The sequence below is a fragment of the Haliotis rufescens genome, unplaced genomic scaffold (assembly GCF_023055435.1).
Source record: "Haliotis rufescens isolate VD_foot unplaced genomic scaffold, xgHalRufe1.0.p SCAF_16, whole genome shotgun sequence".
NCBI lineage: Eukaryota > Metazoa > Mollusca > Gastropoda > Lepetellida > Haliotidae > Haliotis > Haliotis rufescens.
The window spans coordinates 26112136-26135421 of record NW_025963846.1 but is presented as its reverse complement, the minus strand read 5'-3'; the positions used below and the strand labels follow the sequence as shown (position 1 = coordinate 26135421).

Sequence of the window (23286 nt, the reverse complement as noted above, 5' to 3'; positions counted from 1 at the left end):
TGGATGAATGAACGACATAACGAAGCCAGTAGCGCCACCTAGTGAGATATAATGGAAGAAGACCAACCGAGAGTTGAATCTTGACATACTCCGGTGCCATCTGCAGAACCTTGGTTAGCAATGGCACAGTGATTTATGAGAGTTTAAGTGAGTCGGATTTTACGCCGCCTTAGCAATATTACAGCAACATCACGGCGGGGGATTCCCACATTGTGCCTATGATATGCAGAGAATCGAACCTGGACTTTCGGTACGAGGAGCGAACGCTTTTACCACTAGGCAACGCCAGCGGCCTTGATCATATGATCAACCTAATGTGTTTTCATTTTTCTAATGTTAAAGTTTGCAATCACAGATAATACTTATCACCACTGTAAAATGCAAGGATATCAGCATATCATCACCATCACCATCACCATCATCATCATCATCATCACCATCATCATCGCCGTCACCATCATTATCATCACCACCACCATCAGCATCAACATCGCCACCGGTATCGTTATCACAGGTATATACGGTACTCCACACAGAGATTAACGAAGGGCATCTATTGATCAGGGGTTAGTTAAATATCAATAACAGCGGTGTGTCAGTACATCCAGTTTCTGTCAGTGCAGAAAAATACCAAGTCGGTCAGCTGTGAACACGGTTCTTCAGCATCGGACATCAGCTGTCCTTGACACGCACATTTCAGCGCATTTGAATGGATTTAACAACAAGTAAGGTCATCTTGAGCGGTACGGTTTTCGTAGGCAATAGATGGATTAGCATATGAACTATGATTCTCTTTAGGTAGAAAAAGATCCATTATGTTCGACCTGGTAGAAGTGTGTAATCAAACCGCACAGCATTGGTCTTTGATTGACTGTGGCGTCAAAACAAACTCATTCATGTACTTGATCTGAATGTTCATCTTAATTGTTATGGATAGTCACGGAGCCGTGATCCAGAGAACAGGGTGTCATTAGATAAAAATGAAGTAATAATAGGATTACCAGAAAAACGGGGTATAACACCCAAGCCAATAACCTCCCCTCAGGAACACCAGAGTAAGTCAGTACAAGATTGAAAACTGCCCCATAAGTATGTATGACAGGCTAGTCGGGTATTGCTACTTGTATATGTGAAAACAAAGTTATTAAAATTAATAGCAAAACTGATGAAAGTCACCAATAAACGTGTATAACTGTTATATCGTCACTGCAAAAATAATGAGTGTTGTCTTAGTATTAACATTCAAATACGTGATATCTGTATTAGCGATATTGTCTACGTTCCACCGGTGAGTAAGAGCTAGCCTTACTATCTCGTAGTATAAATGTTGCAAGAAATTGTATTTCTGAAAACATCACGATACATGTTTTTACGATGCATCACGTCTGCACCAGCGCTTGATAACAGCCTTGTGTTTGGGTGTTTCAGTAGTTTAAATTGCTGTTCTTGATGTTGTTGAATAAACTTTGATACTATGAACAATATAAGGTTATATGAGAGTATGTCTTTAGAATGGTAACATGCGTTAAAGTATATCTGATATATATATATATATATAATAGGATGACATAAATAGAACAATGAGTACTACGTCCAGATTAGTGTATAGGCAACATTTAAAAGTAGATGAAAGAACACAATCGTCCGGAATACAATGTATAATTCTAATGCACTTCCATGTGACTATATATAGCATACAATAAGCTATCGGGTCCCGTTTGGGTCGGTTTGGGTGGCAGCTTAGATATCCATAGAGTAGGTTCATCTCGGAATCTCCCATATAACTGGGGCTCCTCTTCAATTTAAATGGAGTTACTTGTTTCTTTCAAAACTATACAGTTTTAGAGACTAAGCATTAGAAACTAATCTGTTTACAGTAACAGAACACTGTTTAAGTGTCATGTACAAATGAGAAAGTGGAATCCCGTCAATTAGGCGGACGACCCTTAAAACTATTAATAAACATTAAAATAAGCAATATCGGGAAAATGAATATGCATATACTATCTGGCAATAAACATCAAGATCACCTTCTACAAAAATAAGTTTTAAAAGCCGGTTGATATTCTTTTGCGTATTTGACGAGTATATAGCTTTCGAAAGTATAAATCCTTTTCCTATACTCAGACGTTCCTGAGCCTTGCGCTTGCCTAATTATTTTGACTAAAATTATTACCGTTATCATTGTATTTGTTGATGGGAAATACGCGCCGATCAAGTACGTGCCATAAATTAAAGCGACATTGTACGATTCCGAACTCATCACGAGACTGTGTTTATGAATCACTGTCAAATAGTGGTGACATATAGTGGAAACAATACGCGAAATCGCGCATGCACAGAACGGAAAATTTGGACATGGCATTAAGCAATCCGCATGCGCAGAACGATTGATTTCAGTACTTCCGCTAAGCGCTTCGAGTACAGCCTCAAACTCGGGCCTGTAATCTAACACGCGAGAACTGACCAATGAAATCTGAGAAGTAGGAATACCGGTAGACGCTGTTGCTTGATTGACAATGCCAATCAAGAAAGGGAGGAGCTTGATGATATCGTTCTCTCCCAGTAAATTCCGATGTCAAATAACGACGTTATTTGGACGGAAAAACGATGGTTTGAAAGCGTCCAAATAACGTCGTTTTTCCGTCCAATGACCATATACGGAAAAAACGACGTTTTCGTGTTTGCAGTGTATATTGAATGTAGCAAGAGTAGGATGTACACAATACTTCTGTTTTAAATACTGAAGACGAAGTTCATCATAAGCGTTACAAATTAATAAAAAATGATATTCATTCTCGACATATCTTTGGTTGCAACTATTGCACAATCTCTGCTTACGTGGAGTATTAACGTATCTACCAGTCTCAACGTGGAGAGTGTGGGAGCTACAGCGAAACTGGGCTAGTGCAACACGAAATTTGTTGATAGTGATAGCAGACAAATACAACTCTAGACTAAATAAATTTTTGAAAAGTGTATAATGGAACATTTTAGAACTAGTTGCTAAAGACCAATGCCAATACTGTTCGTAAGCAAATTTTAACCGATCTTCACATTCGGAAATAAATGATTCGGGGCAAATAACGTATTGGTTCTCCCATACATATCCAAATCCAAGGCTGTATAAAAGAGTTTTGACTTTTGTAGCCCAATTAATTTTACTATGTGTGGCTAGCTGAAATAACATATCATAACTTTTCTTAGGATATCGTGAATTCGGGAGGGACATAAGTGTGAGAGTATGATACATGTCTTCTTTCTCCGCCGATATGTGGCTGCAAAATTGATAAAAGCAGCTATAAAATCATAAAACCCACCCATTCAATAATAAACATTATGTTCCAAATCCATGCAATTCGCTTTCAATAATCACAACCGAAACGTGACGTAATTAAGATAACATCAAAAAATATAAATACCAAGATGTTTCAGAAATTGTTTCTGACAAATGCTATCGCCCGCAGCCTGGAGTACGGTGTCCCAGTCATCGAAGGCGCCGCAATGCCCTGAATTGAATTACTTAGGTTGGCAGAATCTTATGCTCCGGGGGTCGAATCCCAGATGTACCCTGATTTACGTCAGCGCCCAACCCGTGACACTGGGTTTCACCAAAGGGGTAAACGACATTCTGTGTTTCCTCCATTCGTTATAACTGAACCCGTTCGAAAATGTGATTAACTGACTCTTTGTCGATTTCCCAAAGTACGGTAGAGTAGTTACATGGAAGAACATATCGAAAACAGCGATATGCTGATTCTACGTTCAATGACTGGTCAGTAGGGGTCAGAAGTATTCCCTGGGTGCCGTTGTACAAAGCGCACTTAGCGCTAAGGTGATCGTAACTCCCATACCTTAACATAGACTTACGACAGTCGAAACGCTAAGGTTAATTGTACAACAACGCCCTGGGTGCCGTTGTACAAAACAACCTTAGCACTACGACTGTTGTAAGTCTACGTTAAGGTATGGGAGTTACGATCGCCTTAGCGCTTAGTGCGCTTTGTACAACGGCACACTGGTCAATATGGTAAAGAAAACTTCTTAAAATGGTCGATGAACAAATTTATTAGTTATCTGTTCACACATATATCAGAGTACATTATTCACTATTGTGTAACTTGTTCAAGGTACAGAAATATTCACCGACCCATGGTATTCACAGGTCAGGTAGATTTACATACTGTTATCTGTCGATTTCCAAGTTGTAACAATACGTTAATAGACGAATAGGCTAACGTGACCCCTATTTTCTAACAGATTGCATGAAGACATACATAACATTCCATGAATGAGGAAATGGCATCTCACATGTTGCCAATTTTTTTATTTGTTTTCAGACTTTCGAATCCAAATCTGATCGATGGCCAAAAGGAACAAATGATTAGGTGATCTGGGTTTGCTGTGCTAGACTAGGTTTCCCAGAGCAGGTGGTGTGGGTATGGAAGATCCCACTCCTGAATTCCTTAGGGGCTAACTGGGGGACCTTAAACATATGATAATGATGCTAGATGTATTCAGAGTCCTATGTGTCATGTCTCATATCAGACGATGTGGGTGTACTCCTATCCAACATACCTAGGAACCATAATCTCCTCTTTTGCAAAGTTTGAGTAAGTGATATTTTAAAATTTGAAGTGCTGTATAATATTAACTTAAAAAACAAGATACATTTATTTCACAAGAAACAAACAAATACAATTAAATTGGTATGTTTTTAAAGCAAAAGAAATAATCCATCTTCTCATTTATAGATAAATGTTATAAATGTTCAACAATACTTACGACAGCTTATTTTAATGAAGGCATGAACTTTTTTTCAATATGTCAGCTGACAGATCACAAAATTCCCTCCCAATGTTCACATTCCACACTTGAAAAATTATAACCAAATGGTTCCATCTACAAATGATTTGGAACTATGCGGTCCTATCACCTTGACATTGACATGGACAGCACAATCGGATTTTAGTAACTTTTTATATAGAATCACTAAAAAAACTACTTTCCAGCAACAGGGGTTTCTATGTTAGAAAAGCACCCATTTGGAAAGAATATGCCCAAACCATCTGGTTCTCAGGCGACCTCGCCGGCTGCCGGAACTACAGTCGGTCTAAGTGTTATAACCGGGCGAAGGCCACTTCACCATAGGCGGTCTCGTCCACCGTGAGTCGGAGTGACTGTACTGCACGTGCTGCACTACGTTCACGTGGCTGAAATGTGACACGACACACTGGGGGGTACAGCAATGTACTCAAACGTCATCAATAACACAACCTACCAGAGAAATGGAAAAACTCAGTAACTCATGCATACCTAGCGACACTGGTTCTTTGCAAATTTAAGCAATCAAATTTGTGTATATTTGTCAAACGAATCCATAACTACCCCAGCGACCCACCTGTTACAATCTGAGGTTGTGTTTCGGTTTAAAAAAACACACAATAATGTTCTTGTGTACGCGCAAAGACAAACGCCAACGCATCGTTTCGCTTCTGTTTAACAAATGTTTATGACAGTTTTGCTTAAGGGTTACAAAGGCATTTCATTGTTCATTAAGTATTTAAGGATCTACTCATCCTAAGAATCAACAGGTACACGCCCACGGATACAACTTTAAGAAATAGCGGGGTGTTATTTGTTCAAAATAAGTCACGAACTTAGTTACTCCTTTTCTCTGCAAAAAACAAACAAACACAAAGGTGATTTTATATATCATATAAATAATCATCAGATGGTAATCGATTGTTCAAAATTTGAACACATCATTGTCATTGACCCAGGCTCCATATTGTACACAGTAGATTTCAAGGTGAAGGTCATCTGTTCTCAGTATCTTGTATGGCCACCAATAGAGTCCAAAACTGACCGGCATCGTCGTCCCATGGAAGCAGTCAGATCCCGAATTGTGGCCTCGGGAATGTTCACCCACTCTGCCTGCAGTGCTTGTTCCAACCGTCGGAGGTTCTGTGGTTGTTGCTGACGTTCTGTCTTTGATGCAGTGCATCCCATAAATGTTTGATTGGGTTTAAATCTGGTGACCTGGAGAGCCATGTCAGGACCTGGGTGTTGTGATTCCTGAAGAAGGCTGTTGTCAGTCTTGCCGTGTGAGGTCAAGCGTTGTCTTGTTAGAAAATGAAGGTCGCTTGTTGCATAATGGGAAGAATGTGGGGCCGACGAATGTCGTCCGTGTAACGCTGTGCCGTTAAATTTCCCAGAACGTGCTTCAAGTCTGTTCTACCAGGGTACGAGGTGGCTGACCACTTTATCACACCGACCCGTGAAGATCCGGGTAGAATAGGTCTTCAGCAACCCATATACTTGCCGTAAGAGGCGACTATGCTTGTCGTAAGAGGCGACTAACGGGATCGGGTGGTCAGGCTCGCTGCCTTGGTTTGATACATGTCATTGTATCCCAAGTGCGTGGATCGATGCTGATGATATCAATCACTGGATTGTCTGGTCCAGACTCGATTATTTACAGACCGCCGTCATATAGCTGAGTGTGACGTTAAACAACAAACAAACTTCATCACACTACCTCCCCAAATCTGTCCACTTAATGTATACAGTTTCGTGCATAGCGTAGCTGCGACGCCTGTAAACACCATCGCCTGTCTACCATCCGCACGGCGAAGCATAAAATGTGATTGTTCACTAAATCAAACTTGTCTCTATCGCAGTTGTGGCCATACTCTGTGACCTTGACACCGTCATGTAGCTGGAATATTGCTGGAGTGCGGCGTTAAACAACAACCAACCAACCAAACAAACAAACAAATTGACGCCACAGCCGACGATGTAGGTCGTCAAAGTGACACCTCTAACTGGTCGTCTAGAGCGAATACCTTCCGATAACTCAACATAAACTTACAACAGTCGTAGCGCTAACGTTGTTTTGTACATCTTGTAGTGATGCGTGGTCGATCGGACCTGGAAGGTCGCGTGTTTTCTCGTGTTTTCCAATGTGTGTGAGAGTCTTGTTATAGTGCTTGGCGCTACGTGGAAAAACATGACTACAGCTGAAGATGATTTTCCTGTTTGCAGTCGGCCGATGACGTTGTTGCGTTAGGCTTTCGTGGCATGTTTTCGCAGTTCACTTACTTTAAGATTGTGATGGCATGGAAATGAAAACCCAACGTTTCTATAGCCCAACAAAATGATGTTGCACGTTTTTGTCATGTTGGTGTGTTTTGGTGCCAGGCTCTCACGTGGTTGTGGTCCATCTTTTCAACAAATTTCTGCAGTACCTCATTCTTTCCACACTAATCAATACCAATCAATGCAGAAACGACCAATTCACTTTTTGTATTAATTCTGTAAGTATGTCATCACTCCCTCAGATAATTACGATTTTACTACTTTTGCGTTTCTATTTTTGCCGAGTATAGTATGTTTTTGTATACTATTAGTACACCCGACCATCTATATCATTCCCATTGATTATTGTTCAATGTTTATGCTTAAAAAGGGGCCGGGGAGGGGTCCCCTAAAACTGGATCCCGCCCATGTGGTTCGTGCTCATTGACCCGATTCGGTTTGCTCAAACACTTCATAGTTTTGGCGGGACTCCAAGCACGCGGCTATAAAATACTGTCACATTTCACTTAACTGCCAAAAGGAAACTAGACATTTTGAAACAGTGTTATCTCGTTCTACCGATCCGATATTCTTGAAATATTTTTTTTGAATAATCATTGTTTTTTCATCTACTGACCAAAGCTTTGAGAAATAATCTATGAATCATACATAAAAAGAACGGCCTTAATAATACAACATATGTTGACGGATCATATCACTTTTTCAAATACTGGATCGGCCTCTGCCAGACACTTGTATGTTTCCAGTACCCACTACGTACGTACAAACAGTGTGGCATGGTTGCCAGTCATTGTACTCTGTAAGTTGTAAACAGATCACGAGGGCTATATGACCCGTGAAGATCCGGGGTAGAATAGGTCTTCAGCCATCCATGCTTGCCGTGAAAGGCAACTGTGCTTGTCGTGAGAGGAGACTAACGGTATCGGGTCGTCTGGCTCGCTGACTTGGTTGATGCATGTGCCCGTATCCCAATTGCGTGGATCGATGCTCATGATATCAATCACTTGATTGTCTGGTCCAGAGGGGCGGTCGGGTAGCCTAGTGGTTAAAGCGTTCGCTCGTCACGCCGAGGACCCGGGTTCGAGTCCCGACATGGGTACAATGTGTGAAGCCCATTTCTGGTGTCCCCCGCCGTGATATTGCTGGAATATTGCTAAAAGCGGCGTAAAACCATACTCACTCACTCTGGTCCACACTCGATTTTTACAAACCGCCGTCATGTTAGCTGGAATATTGCTATGTGCGGTGTTAAACCACAAACAAACAAACAAGAAGGCTATATGATGTGATCTACAGGTGTGGGAACCTATGTACCCCGAGCCGTCAACTCGGAGTACATACATGTAAGTTCACAGTGGAACTCACACCATAAGCTCCGCGCTATATGAATCATAATCGTTGTTGACAACTCAGGATTATTATGACGTGTATTCAGATATAGTATTATATGATCATGATATCAACCACTGGATTGGCTGGTCCAGACTCGATTATTTACAAACCGCCGTCATGTCAGGAGAGTTATATGATGTGATCTACAGGTGTGGGAACCTATGTACCCCAAACCGTCAACTCGGGGTACGTGTATGACGTGTATTCAGATATAGTATTATATGATCATGATATCAACCATGGGATTGGCTGGTCCAGACTCGATTATTTACAAACCGCCGTCATGTCAGGAGAGTTATATGATGTGATCTACAGGTGTGGGAACCTATGTACCCCCATGCCGTCAACTCGGAGTACATACATATAACTTCACAGTGGAAATCACACCATAAGCTCCGCTCTATATGAATCATAATCGTTGTTGACAACTTAGGATTTCTATGACGTGTATTCAGATATAGTCTTCTGTCTGCGGAATATACCTTTAGGAAAAATCCCACACGTCACATTCTGTACATAGACTTTGGTAAACCCAGGATCTCCTGACAGATAACAGGTGCGTCCTAGCAACCGACAAACATCCGCATTCCGTCAGTATATATAACAGCGGGTGGTACATTGGGGCAGGACATTTAACTCAGCCACGATGTTTGGACAAGGTAGGTGAAATATAACGTTGCTCTCTATACGTTTACATATTAGTGTGTTTATCAATAACTGAGGGGGCACGGGTGGCCCAGTCGTCTAAGGTGCCGCGGTTCGCTTGGGCACACCAGAAACCTATGATTGTGGGTTCGAATCACGGTTCGCCACGATTATGTTTCTAGGTTTGTCAGCACCATACCCGTGCTCGTGGGTTTCACCGAAGTGGTAAACGTCTGAGACCTGCATCACTTCGGGCTTTCCTCCCACATTAAGCTGACACGCCGTGATATAACGGGAATACTGTTAAAAGCGGCGCTAAACTCAACTCACTCACTCACTGTCAGTACCTGAAAGGGTAAAACTTGGCTAATTTACGTAACTCAATTTTACGAGGGCCCGCGGTGGGCTGGGGCATGCTCCTCCAGAAATTAGATTCTTTTAGATTCTCTTCAACTATATTTTCCTCATTTTTGGACCGTTTATGTTAGATTTTATTTGTAACAAATATTAGTAATTTCTTTATTAAAATGTTTTATTGGTAATATATATATACGTGTCCAACCCCCTAACACATTTTCGACTCTAACATCCAACAAATGAATCGATATTACTTTTCTGTGTTTTTACATGTTCAATCGTGTGCGGAAAGATTCCGATTTTCAAGTTAGACAATAAATATCACGTTCGACTGTGTAGAGTTTGAATTAATAATTTACTGCATAGATAGTTAAAAGGTGATATTTTAAAGGTGAAAGCAATTGCTTTTCTGCTACAATGGTAGTTTCACCTCTATCTACCATTGTTTAGACGTAAGGGACTGACGACCTGACAAAGTGAAATATGTATGGAAATGAAACGGCCTTCCGTACATACCTCACAGTCAATAGTTTATAGCCAAGGAATGACAAGTGTTTGTATGAACCCAATTCGCTGGGCACCTGTAAGTTTGCACCTATATAACAAGGCACATGTTACATGTAGACGTCTTACATAGCTATATTTCCTATAAGGTGGTGAAGTGTATATACCAAGAAGAGTATCTTTGTGTTGGACAGAATATTAAAAAATCAACAAATAAAATGACATTTCCGTTTTCTTTCATTTCAAGATGTCATTAAATGAGAGGTTATTTACAAACAAAATTGTATCAATATCTAACATTGTTCATGATGTCATAAGTATGTTTTATGATAAGATCTGCACATGTTCATAAATACTCTTCATACGGAGGGGAGGTGGGGTGAGTGGTTAGAGCGTTCGTCGCGCAAAAGACCCGGTCTCGATTCCCACATGTGTAGCCCATTTCTGGTACCCCCCGCCGTGATATTCCTGGAATATTGCTACAAGTGGCATGAACCTAGTCACTCATTCATCTGAACAAGGATATGTACAACATATCTAAATCCGTCCGACACTGACAACTCTTCAATGTGATCATTTTTTCAGGGAGCAGACCAAGATTTGAAATTCCCAAACCCGATTTTACGACTGGGGGCAAGGGATCAAGACCAAATTGTAAGGACGTTATCATCATAGTAGTTACTGCATGACACTGGCTTTTCTATTTGTACCTGAACAAAATATATTTACTATCCATGAGGAACCTGAAGTCGTGCGAATTCTTCATCTACTATCCAAAGTAGTGTAAAACACTATAGATTAAGTTACATCGGCGCCCAGTGGTTTAAGTCACTGCATTTCGCTTTGCAAAGTTGCGTCCCTTAGGCGTAACAGGATCCGCTGATAGCTGGTTCAGTCCTAGATTCGCCTTGTCTATTATCCTTGCTTTGTCATCACAATATTCGTGTTCGTTGGTTCACTAAAGCGGTAACCGTCAAAAGTATAAGACATGCATGGCTTTGGGCTTCCATTGTGCATGAAACCGACATGTGGTGATTGAAATAAAATCGTGACACACTCACTAACTCAAGAGAGTTGCCTTTATGTTGGTATATTTGTTGTATTACCTGGAGAAGGTGAAGTCTCTAATTGGAAATCTCCTTTTCGTGGATATGTTTCACAAATTTCTAGTTTGTACCTTGGTCAAATGTTGAACATGTTTTCTATTGTAGTCCCGAACATTCCCCGTCCAAACAATGCACCTGCTCCCCGAGATCCACCTCCGCCAAAGGCAGACGCAAGTGGGGACTGCACCATCTCCTAACGCGACACACCCCAAATCAACACAGTGTATGTGAAACTTTCAACTGGAGCGTATTGTGTGTGCGTTTGTTTCCATGGCAACAATGCTGCATGAACCTTCATCTGCCACTATCATATTGTGGGTTCTCTTTATGAAATAAACAATGATCAAAACATAGAGCACAAGATAGTTGTTTATTTCTTTTTAGCAACTACATAAAGATACGAAAGCATGCAAAGAGGATATTTGTCTTGTCTTTTCTTGTCGAATAACGTGCTTTTCTCATGTGGTTTCTTGACAAAGTTGATATTTACGCCAGTGGTTGACATTTTCACATAATCAGTATTTTCTTGCCTTACTTTGCCATCCTGTGTCGTTGAGGCGGACAAAGCAGTTCTGGCGTGAAGTGTTATGAATTTCACACGAGTCAAATGTCGCATCCATTGTTTCTGGAATATACGAATGCATGCACGCATGCAAGTACGCACGCACACAAGCAATTCTTCTCTGAACGATTCAATAACAGCTCATTAAAAAAGTCTCGTTCAGGTTGAGTTATGTGATAATATATTATGAGAGTTGATTTAGTGAATCTTAGAACTGTATGATAACTAAGTTTGTGGCCAGGTCGTGTCGAATAGAAACCGTATTTCCTTAAGTTTGGGGGGAGGGGGGACTTGTGTGTATGTTAGATGGAAGGGGGTAACATGTCTGTAAGTTTGGGGGAAGGGGGTAACATGTCTGTAAGTTTGGGGGAAGGGGGTAACATGTCTGTAAGTTTGAGGGAAGGGGGTAACATGTCTGTACGTTTGGGGGAAGGGGGTAACCAGTCTGTAAGTTTGGGGGAAGGGGGTAACCAGTCTGTAAGTTTTCGGGAATGAGGTAACCAGTCTGTAAGTTTGGGGGAAGGGGGTTACCAGTCTGTAAGTTTATGGGAAGGGGGTAACTAGTCTGTAAGTTTAAGGGAAGGGGGTAACCAGTCTGTAAGTTTATGGGAAGGGGGTAACATGTCTGTAAGTTTATGGGAAGGGGGTAACATGTCTGTAAGTTTGGGGAAGGGGGTTACCAGTCTGTGAGTTTGTGGGAAGGGGGCAACTAGTCTGTAAGTTTATTGGAAGGGGGTAACATGTCTGTAAGTTTTCAGGAAGGCGGTAACTATTCTGTAAGTTTTGGGGAAGGGGGTAACCAGTCTGAAAGTTTGGGGGAAGGGGGTAACTAGTCTATAAGTTTGGGGGAAGGGGGTATCTAGTCTGTACGTTTGGGGGAAGGGGGTAACCAGTCTGTAAGTTTGGGGGAAGGGGGTAACCAGTCTGTAAGTTTTCAGGAAGGGGGTAACTAGTCTGTATGTTTGGGGGAAGGGGGTAACCAGTCTGTAAGTTTGGGGGAAGGGGGTAACTAGTCTGTAAGTTTAAGGGACCCCCCACGGTGTACTTCGTGGCCAGGAGCAGCAATCCAGTGACATTCCCAGGTGTGACAGTCGCGTCATCTGTGTACAAGTACCTGAATGAAACAAACTACATGTGTAGGTTATTCTTTAGACTTTGATAGGACAGATGATGGAATGGCCAGAACATTTTGTTTGGGAAACATGTTACGTTTATTCTAAATATATTATAATATACCATGGCTATGGTGTTGCCAATATAGTGCACATTTGAGCAATTGCAGCCATCTAAATACTTTCCTAAACTTACATATGTTTTGGCGACTGTCGCAAATCGTTCGACTTTCCATTTAACCGGAAATTCCCATTAAAACTAGATGTAAATGCTCGCTATCTCTACATATATCTGAGGACGTCCCATTACAGGTGACGTAAGAACGATATTTTATCCGACCAATCCAAGTGTCTATTGCGAAATCACAAAAACGAAAAAGTGTAAAAGTGTATCTCCAAAACATGCAGCCTCGAAAGATAAACACTTGGCTTTCTGACAGGCTGTCCGACAGATTCCGAATACTAGATCCCGTCAATCTCTCGCTTCAGTGGAAGAAACATTTGAAACAGAAGCTGGAAAATGTTGCATAGCCCATGAGAAAATCTGCATACAATCTCAGCCATCTCTAAGACATTCCAGATTTTTCTTCAGTTTTCAAAGTTTGTCAAAATAGTATCCTAAGCAAAGTCTGGAATGATGGTCGCCATTTTAAAACTTGTGCCGTAAGGCTAGAGAAAGCTACTTTCTGATTGGGTAACGCTAGCGTGACAGCACTCACAGACACGTATCCTGCCACGTGACCGCAATTTGTCACAATAAACGACCTCGTTATCGACCGGTATCATATGAGGTATGTATATTTTTAGACATTTACATTTCTTACCGATCTCCAAATCAATATGGTAACCTGTTGTACCCGACACAAACACTTATATCCAACTTATGTTGTTGTTATAATCGACAAAATGGTGATTAACTTTGTAATTATAAGAACTTAAAAATTATCCTTTGAGAAATTTACCCCCAACATTTAAAAACAAATCCTTAAAATTATTCATGCAGCAGAAATAATCGCTAAAAGAATCTATTTGACATATTTATCTCAAAACGCCTCTTCAATTATTTCCGGTTCTGGTGTACGTGTCAAGTAGCGGTAGTACCATGGACACCTAATTCAATATATTTATGGTAATACTCACACCAACATCTCTGAGAATATGCCTGCCTCGACGTCAGGTATCTTGATGTCATCTTTCTCCGCCAGGGGGCCACACAGCATTGCATCAAAGACACAGCTTCGGCTGGTGAGCACATAGCGATGTGCCCGGATGGGCTTTTCACCTTTGCCAACCCGGAAGGTGACGTCAGAGTTGTGTTCCGAGGTCAGCATGTGGTGGTTACACTCAACCACGGACCTCCCGCTCTGCCAGTTATCCACGAATCCAGATCCTGCTGCCATGTCTGTCTGTCGGCTAAAATGAGAATACAAGCCAATATTAAGGAATTCTGCCTTCAAAAGTAAAGACACCACTGTTGATGTGAGTAAAGTTATCCAGAGAAAAACATCGACATTTCGTCTTCAATGGCTTACTACAGCCTGGCCATGCTTTCTTAAAAAATAATTTGGATCAGCTTAGTTAAACTGGAATGGGTTACTTATTAATTTTAAATTATTTCATAAATCCTGTAATAAGGTGTCATAATAATATAGTATTACTAAATTCTGTCTATGAGTTAGAACACGCAAACACATACTTCATTACTACCAAGTCTCGAACTTGAAAAACCACCTTGACACTAACTTTTTCAAGTTCGCACTCAGCAACCACCACTGATTTTTTGTTTGTATATTTACTTTTTTCTAACATTTTTTATATCATCTTTGATGTGTCCTGAATGAATAACCACAATTGTTTTATGTGTATTTTCAGTTTTAATGCATTTGGCCATGTTGTAAGATGAGATCTCAGAAGACCAAAAACGGACCCAATTTTCGATGCTGAACAAAAAGTATCCCAATGACACATGAAATATATTTTACACACAAGACACAAAATCCGTATATAATATTAATCCTTAGGCATTTATTTACAACATACAATGACAAAAATTGAGATGAGAAGAAAATTCAGTCTCAAGACAGCTCTCAACAGGGGTACCCACAGCCGTTTGAAGGAAGGACAAGCCTGAAAGAGAGCAAAAAGTAGAAATAAGAATTATTTTTGCAATATTTTAGTATAATATTTCATATATATCTCGAAATTCATATCCTAAAGCTATTATCATTATTTACATAAATGTATTTTAAGAAATAATAAATATAATAATATACTAATAACTACGTCTTACCAAATGAAGCACTACTGGTTTGGACTGATCTGGGGAATATCCTCATATGCAAGAAAACTGAAAACAATACAAATAAACTTCAAATAAGCATTTGTAAATAGTTTTAAAAATACATAAAACAAACTTGTTTATATATCATGATGATACATATTACTGCATCAAAATTGTTTTTAAAATAATGCTTTAGAATAATATTCATTGTAGCTTGAGGAAATTCATATGGTGCCCTTATTATTTATTAAACTGAAATAATTTGAAGAAACAAATAAACATAATTATATACTTACATTAGTTACAAACACATCTGACCACATAAGGCACTACCCTCATGGACGTGTATGGGGGAGTATCCTCAGTCACACAAAAAAGGGCCAACAGTAACTGAAAACAATACAAATAAACAAACATTTTAATACGTAACCAAAATTAATTATATTTTTTACTAGGATGCATCAGAAATCTTAAATTGATACTTCAACAATATAACAAAGTTTTAACCTGCACTATTCAAACTTTAGAAATCTTTTGTCATTAGGAAGTTTCATACATAATTATCATCAGTTAATGCAACAAATATTCAGACCTACCAAATACATTTTGGTGTGTTCAATTATTATATTTTATTCATGCTGTATATAACAAACAACATATTAGTCAATGTTAGTAGATTACACGCAAACATATTAGTAAATAAACAATGTGAACAAATATTGTTAATAAGTTATTTTCATTAAATAAGAAATTAAAATCAAACTTGTTAAATTCAACGCAAACTGATCAACAAATGAAAATAATACTGAATTCAAACATAACAGGTTTGTAAATGAACTAAAACCTAACCAACAAATCAATTTCAACTGAATATAGGCAACTTAAACTACCTCTACCGCAAACTAAGGCAGCTGGAAACAAAAACTAAGTATCTAATGCCAGCTGTTCTACTCTCTTATTGTCCACTGTCCACACTTTGACTATGGGGTTTCACAACGATTTTCAAATCCCCCTTCTCAAAGTTCTCACACAGGTAGTAGGCATGTACTGCTTCATCATTTTCATACTATACATTGAACCACTTTGGAAATCCAGGAAATACAGAAATCACAAATCCTTTGTAGACTCTATCATCAAATTTGTGTTCCACATGTTTTCCAACGAAGAGAGGAATTCCTTCCTGATGCTGCCCTGTTGTCACCATGGCCATGGTTTCTTTGATCAAAGTCATCAGGTTCTGTCTCAAATCCAGAATGGAATGTTTGACATACTTTCCAGCTTGATTCTTTTTGGAAAAGGTGAACACCTTGGGGTCCTTGTATTTTTGTTTGAGGACTGTTTTTCGGAATTTCAGCTGGGATTCTATGGCTTTTCTCTGATCACTTGCCGAAAGTCTTGTCAAACCTTCATTAACTTGCTCCTCACTCTGCAATAGACCATAATAGCAGACATCATTTGTCAAGTTTTCTGCGGCTTTCAAACCCTTCTTCTCCTTTTCTTCAAGATCCTTCTGTCTTTTCGTCTGCTGTGCAAGACGTTTCTCTTCAATTTCATCCAGACGGGTCTTGAAGGTTTTCCATATTTTAGCCCCACCCTTTCTGGAGTTCATGAGAAGCTTGTTTCGGGCACTGTCTTCAAGATTGTCAGACCATTCACGAGTTCTGTTGTGTGAATACATGAGAAAAGCTTCATTTGTAAGAAGAGAAAAATTTGGCCTGTATCTTAGAAGTTGGTCCAACTGACCAAATCCAAACACTGGCAGTTTGTTATGTTTCATGGCTGACTTTGTTTCCTCCACTACTTCAGCTGCAGGATTCCAGAATGTTCCTCCAGGCAGGTGATCTGTGACCATTCTAGAGATCAGTTTGTGGATCGTCTTGAACAGAGCCTGCAACATTGGGCATAGGATTGGGTCCACAGATGGGGATACCGTTGTGAGAAGGGTTAAAACCTTGTCATCCTCATCTAGTGGCGTGTCAAATGGTGTAGTTTTACCTCTCATGAACTCGGTCATGACTTCCACTTCAAGGAAACCTTTGTCCAAAAACTTCACAAGTGTTTCATAATGCTTGTTCACCTCAGGATGTGGCCTTTCATTTGCAGCAATTTCCACAAAGGACCGGAGACAAATTTGGAAATCAAACCAAGTGCTCTTGCTCCTGCAAGGTACAGCTTTTCTTTGATGTCATGTGAGACTGCTTTCAGTAGGCTGTTTGCTGTTAGGTGAACGGTGTCAAGAATGTTGAAATGTCTTCATGATGGATATAGACTGCATGACCCAAGGAGAACACAAGGTTGAAGCCATTGTGCTAAAAACGAACAAAACGATTGCATTCCCCTGATTCACTCTTCAAGTATGTCTTCAATGCCATGCTGACACCATTTTTTTCATCTTCACCCACTGCAACGGCCTTGCAACAAGTTCTGATTACACGTAGTGTGCCACTCTCACTCTTATGGAATAACTTTAGTTCAGGAAACTTGGCAGATCCAATAGTCTTTCCTTGAAGGAATGAATGTTCAAAAGTCTTGAGCAAGTAACTGAACTATGCAAACTGAAAGAAGAAGAGAAAGATCAACAGATCACAATTGATTATTTGCGATCCTTACTAGATGACAGCGGAGAGCTTGAACTATTTGACAAAGATTCCCGTTCTTACACACCGGTAACTGTACAGTGTGTGCCAAACTTGACTAATTTGAAAGTGGCCTCAGAAAAGGTAGGCAGTGTTATTAGAGAGGTTGCAACCCTTTGTGGGAAGACAACAAATGCTTTACCTTCTGCCTCAACAGTCAACAGGATTGTCCATGCAAAATGTGCAGTTGCACAAAAATGCAGTTACAAGATGTCCTGAAGATTAAGAAGGATACAACTCTGTACACAGATGAGACCAGAAAATATGGAAAGACAGTGGAGACATATGTTGTCACTGATGAATCCCAGACATCATATATTTTGGGTCCCCGAGAAATGGCTAACAAAAGTAGTCAGACTACAATTGACACCTTTAGGGAGATTCTTGAAGACATCAACGACCACTGCCATAACAAGGAGAAGGAAGGAGAAATGCATGAGGGTTATCGAATTCTAGCAAATATTCGAGACACAATGTCCGATAGAGCCTCAGCAGAGAAGACATTCAACAGGCTTCTAGAACAATTCAGAGCAACTATTTTGCCGCAAGTTGTTGATGGGTGGGCAGACATGGATGAGAAAGAGAAGTCCATGTGTACAAAAATGAACAACTTTTTTTGTGGACTCCACCTACTTTGTGGAATGGCTGATTCTTGTGAAAAAACTTTGAAGACATCAAAGAAAAGCTGTACCTTGTCTGCTGCTTGTTTGTTGGCATTAGAAGCAATTTTCTGACGAAGACCTTTCACAGCTCTGTTGCTTTCAAAATACATCTTCATATACTTGTCTCCTTTTCTCTTGAAATGGATACTCTCTTTTCAAGTTGTTGTAGCATCTTTTTGTAAGCGGACAGATTCCTTTTCAATTTTCAGTCTCTTCTCCTTAGTGGATGCTTCCTTTTCAACTAATCTTTCATATTTTCTTTTTATCTGTTTCCTTTCATCTTGCAATTTCTGTACAGTCTTTCTGCGTTCTTTAAGCTGTTGCTTGGTCTTGTCCAATTCTGTTGCATGTGTCTTCTGTTCAGGTTGCTTAGGCAAGATGAAAGTTGATGGAACAGATGTCCTTGTAGACTGTGGAATGACAAATTGCTTTTGAAGAATGTCCAACTTACTTTGACCCATCTTATTCTTCAGTGATGTCAGTACCCTGTGAATCTTAGCTATGACAGCTGGTGCATTTATGCATTCAACATCTAATCCACAAATCCTTGAAATCCAATTTTGCAGAGAATGTCCAACTTCAAGACCTAATGTCCTTGACAAAGTATACAAATCAAATAGTACTCCATTTGTCACTTGTCTGTCCGCAATTTGGGGAAAGTTCAGAGGTATTATCTATCAATTTACTTTGGGAAATTCCAAGTTGATCCAAATACGTCATGGCTGAATAATTAATTAACAAACAAATGGTTGCTGAAAGTCAAGATGGTTCTGCTTGAAATTGTCTCGGTTGACTTGTCGTTTTGGAAGACTTCCACCAAGTCACCTGCTAAAAGTCCTGTTGAATTTGTGTAACAGTCCCCGCTACAGACTGTCTGAGACTCAACTGATTGCTTTCTTTCAATCACTTACTTGTACGTCTCTTCTTCAGAATGATTGACTGGGATTCCTCGTCCGAAATAGAGATGTATAGTACAGAAGCCTCATAACTAGTGCTTTGTTTTGATGAGGGACCTTAAGCTTCATCACTGGTGACCGCCTGCGAGGGGGGGGGATAGTTGCATCAATGTCTACAGCCTGTCAGAGAATAAAATAATATGTAAAAGTTGCAAAGTGTTATAAAAAAAATGACATAGAAACTATTATTTATTGTTATTCATACTCACAAAGAATAGTTTTAATACTCCCCGACAGAGTTAAGACGGATATAGTATGACAAATATGATCCAAAGCTTTGCTGTAGTAAAATGTCCTGTGCTTTTAGCATGATGCAGGTGGTGTTGATTTTAGCACTATAGAAGTTGACTATTATTATTTACAAATAATATATAAAATTATTTAGGAGTAGTATGAATTTATAGTTATACAATCTTATAATTATCACCTGAGTATCTGTGAAAGTTGGCTCCCATATCGGTACTGGGAATCTTCATCCGAAGTCGGCATTGGCTGGCTATCAAATGTGAGGCTGTTGTCAGGCTCATTCATGGTAACTGAAACATATATACAAAGTGATCATGTGAAATTAACAAAATCTTTGCCTTAGTACTAAAGGGGCAAAAAAACCTATTTCCAAAGCATATACAATTTACATTGCAAAAAGGAGTACTTAAAAAATACAAAAATTCTGTTTGATGCTTTTATATACAAGAATGAGGGGATGTTTTGCAAAGATTAAAATTAGAATACACTTGCTTAAACAGTACATACTCAATAACACAGGTAATAATTACTGTGTTATGCAAAGGTGTGCATAAAATAGATGTAAAAGCACGATGAATGCTGTAAGTACAAATATTCACCCTAGCCATCTTCAATTTAACTTAAGTGTTTTATTATCAACAGTGAATATCGCATGCATTAACAATCTGACTCACCAACCAATCACAAAACTAAAGTACGTATCTTGCAAAAGCATGTCTTCCAGTTCCACCTTAAAATAGAAAAGTTTAAATTATGTCATGTAATTGAAGAGATAAATCACATTTCCATAGATAAGAACAATTTGAATATCTAATATTTTGTATTTCTTATTATATCATTTGATAATTAATCAAGTTACCCCAATCTGCTTTTAAATTGCTTACATATAATTTCTCATATTCTCAGGTAGAAAATAGAAATGTAATCCAATAAAAAGGTGGTGTGCTTATGTTAGACATATTTTTATTGAAAATGTTATTACTTTTGATCAATAACTACAGTGTATGATTTACTTCTTTTAATAATGTACCAGTTTTCCAGTTGGAAAAGTAATCAAATTATATGAAATCTTACTTAATCAAACACATTTAAGCTAGAGTCACTTTGTTCTTGAAAATATTTTAAAATAAATTCAACTAGATATGAATATATTAATAGTCATGATCTGAATAGTAATTATTAATATATAGATCAGGACTTTATTAATTAATTTATTTAAAAGTCTTATTAATAGTAGTAATACTCTTAATATATGTTAGTTTCAAGGAAATCCCCGAACCAAAAATAGAAATGTAACATCTATCGCGCGATTGTACCAGCGCGATTGTCTCCCGAGTTACCTCCCTTTGGAAAATTGAGGACCATCGCTTGGAGACAATTTAAGCTATATTTACGCTTAAATACTAATGGAATCACGATGGAAGTTATTTCTATGAAGTCTAGAAGTCAAGAAACAACCGTTACCTATTGCGTATATGGATGTCAAGGGTCCATTCATGTCCAAATTTCCGTTTCCAGCGCTGACAAATCTTCGCTTGACCTCACTTGAAAAAACAATGGCGATTTACGGTTAATTTATTCATGTAAGCTTTGATATGTCACCTTTGCCAAGGTCAAGGTCGTAGGAATTTTCCCACAGGAGAGCGTATGAAATTGCTTGGTCTGCAAGGTCAGCTTGAACCCGGAAGCAAGAGATAGGTTACGCGCGCGCCCTAGCGGCGGTGGTGGTTGCTACGGCAGAAATTTCTTATTTAATTTCTTATAATTTAATGACAGTTTAAGAAACGCTACACTATCAAAGAGTTGCTTCCCCTTAATTATTGCACCTTTCTTTTCAAACCGAAACTATCGTCCATAGAACGAACGAATTAAGTATTGGAGAAAACACTCTCACGAGGTTTTTCCCGACCCTCAGGGCATGCTCTGTCTACCAAAACCGAGGGAAAGTGTTTTTCCATGCTTATAAACCGAAAAAAGAAACTTTAAACAACATTTATCAACATTTTTATGTTTCGAACATACTTTCCATGAGCCTTAGGAAAAGCGCGTAAAATATATGTTGCTGGCGTACGGATCCTGAAAAGGACATTCTAAAAACCAGTGAGGCCTATCAACACCTCTGTAGCCTAGTGAAGGTTGCGAGTTCGATCCTCGGGAATATAAAGAAAACATTAGTCATTTAATTTTACATTTCATTACATGTTGAATCTGAACGGAAGGGAAGGGATTTATATAAAATCCCAGGGACATTACAACGTCCCTGTTTATGAGATATAACCTGACTGGAAAGTAAAACCTCACAATAGGTTTTAATGCCTATAGAAAGAAGTCACTTACGTAATAGCGATCCCAATGAATAGGTTTATAAGGATTGGAGAAAATCCATACTTATAAACCGTCTAAATTGATTAAATGTTATAACGAGCATCTATAAATGAGGCGCTTCATTATAGCGCTTCCTTGAAGACATGATATCATAACTTGCACGTGAAATTCGCTGACTTGCCAGGCGGTCAAGAGCACTTGGATGTGTCAACAACAAAACACAACTAAAATACTTACTTTTAAATGAAAGTGAAATCTTCGGTCTCTAAATGTTTGTGTTGCAATATTCCAATTCTTCTAAACTTTTCAAAACGAAAATTCGCAAATTTAAAAGGTGTCTTTTGCTTCACAAGATTTACGACTTTAAACAATCCAACTGTTACTACATAGAGGTAGTTGTGACCTAACGGTTAGCAGTTACTTCACGTGCAAATTGTGCAGCATTGATAAGCACTTAAAAGCACGTGTTTTGAAACCTCGCTGTCCTTTCACCAGAGAGTCTGAAGTGGAAAGGTGAGCGGCGACGACGACTTTCATTTTGTTACCCAGTCTTCATTCACTGTACACATGACATTCAATTTTAATTGAATTAAAATTTTGAATTGCTACTTGTAGTCATTTTTTCAGTTAATTGGTTAAATCTGGGATTTGAGGTTTTACATTCAAAGTAAAACCTCCAGAACGAAAATATAACCTCATAATAGGTTTTACTTTGAAAGTAAAATCTCTTAATAGGTTTTACTTTGAAAGTAAAACCTCTTAATAGGTTTTACTTTGAAAGTAAAATCTCACAATAGGTTTTAATGCCTATAGAAAGAACTCTCTTACTTAATAGAGATCCCAATGAATAGGTTTATAATGAATGTACATGAACACCCTGAATGCTGTATACATAGTTACTCCTTATGGACACCACACAACATTGATTTAGACTGAAATGTTGCTTATATAGTTCACTAAAACGAAAGTGGAAGTTGATGCAAACATATAACATAAACGTTTAACGTCTTGTCATTGTTTGGTTAAAATGGTATAGGATTATCACATGTTCAATATCCACAAATATATTTTAATTCCGTTATTTTCTGATAAAAACAGTTCTGACTCACATGACAACGTAATGCACCGCCTGACAGTCTGTGTTCTTCCTCACTGGTGAACGCGCGCAATACCTCAGTCACGTGACTATCTCGACCTACACTGACGCTAATCAATAACACATCAACATCCGATATTCACCAACAGTGTTTTGTATTGTTGCTATGGAGAGTTGCAGTGGCCAACACATATCTCCGAACATATACCCAGCATGGCTATGTAAATCAGAAAGTGTCGGTGGTATATATTCAATAAAGCCACATAACATATTTATTTCACTGGAGTGAGTAAATCAGGCGGAGA

At 39.0% G+C, this 23286-nt stretch overlaps 1 protein-coding gene and 1 long non-coding RNA gene across 5 annotated transcripts; one reads left to right on the top strand and one right to left on the bottom strand.

Moving 5' to 3' along the window:
• Positions 1 to 9017: 9017 nt before the first annotated feature.
• Positions 9018 to 11460, top strand: LOC124117683. The gene is made up of 3 exons (XR_006858320.2): positions 9018 to 9152; positions 10585 to 10653; positions 11211 to 11460. It is a non-coding gene; the product is annotated as an uncharacterized LOC124117683 (long non-coding RNA).
• Position 11461: 1 nt separating this feature from the next.
• On the bottom strand, positions 11462 to 23129 carry LOC124117678 (BTB/POZ domain-containing protein 6-A-like). 4 transcript variants are annotated; one of them, XR_007221634.1, is made up of 9 exons: positions 21025 to 21148; positions 20235 to 20290; positions 19742 to 19850; positions 19270 to 19434; positions 15357 to 15450; positions 15070 to 15126; positions 14820 to 14906; positions 13920 to 14192; positions 11462 to 12781 (listed from the first exon to the last, which is right to left on the bottom strand). XR_007221634.1 is itself a non-coding variant. In XM_046479666.2 (3 exons), the coding sequence occupies exons 2-3, from the start codon at positions 14177 to 14179 to the stop codon at positions 12502 to 12504; spliced, it is 540 nt and encodes a 179-aa protein (XP_046335622.2). In that variant the 5' UTR covers positions 14180 to 14192; positions 22995 to 23129; the 3' UTR covers positions 11462 to 12501. The 4 variants fall into 4 exon arrangements, 1 of the variants encoding a protein (XP_046335622.2); XR_007221635.1 differs by having other exon boundaries at positions 14884 to 14906; XR_007221636.1 differs by lacking the exons at positions 19270 to 19434; positions 19742 to 19850; positions 20235 to 20290 and having other exon boundaries at positions 21025 to 21110.
• Positions 23130 to 23286: the final 157 nt, after the last annotated feature.

What these genes read in the sequence shown, in the direction of transcription:
- LOC124117678 (XM_046479666.2), bottom strand. Translation starts at nt 14,179, where the DNA reads ATGGCAGCAGGATCTGGATTCGTGGATAACTGGCAGAGCGGGAGGTCC. An exon ending in ATATTCTCAGAGATGTTGGT is followed by an intron (nt 12,782 to 13,919) that starts GTGAGTATTACC and finishes TGTTTCATTCAG; the next exon opens with GTACTTGTACACAGATGACG.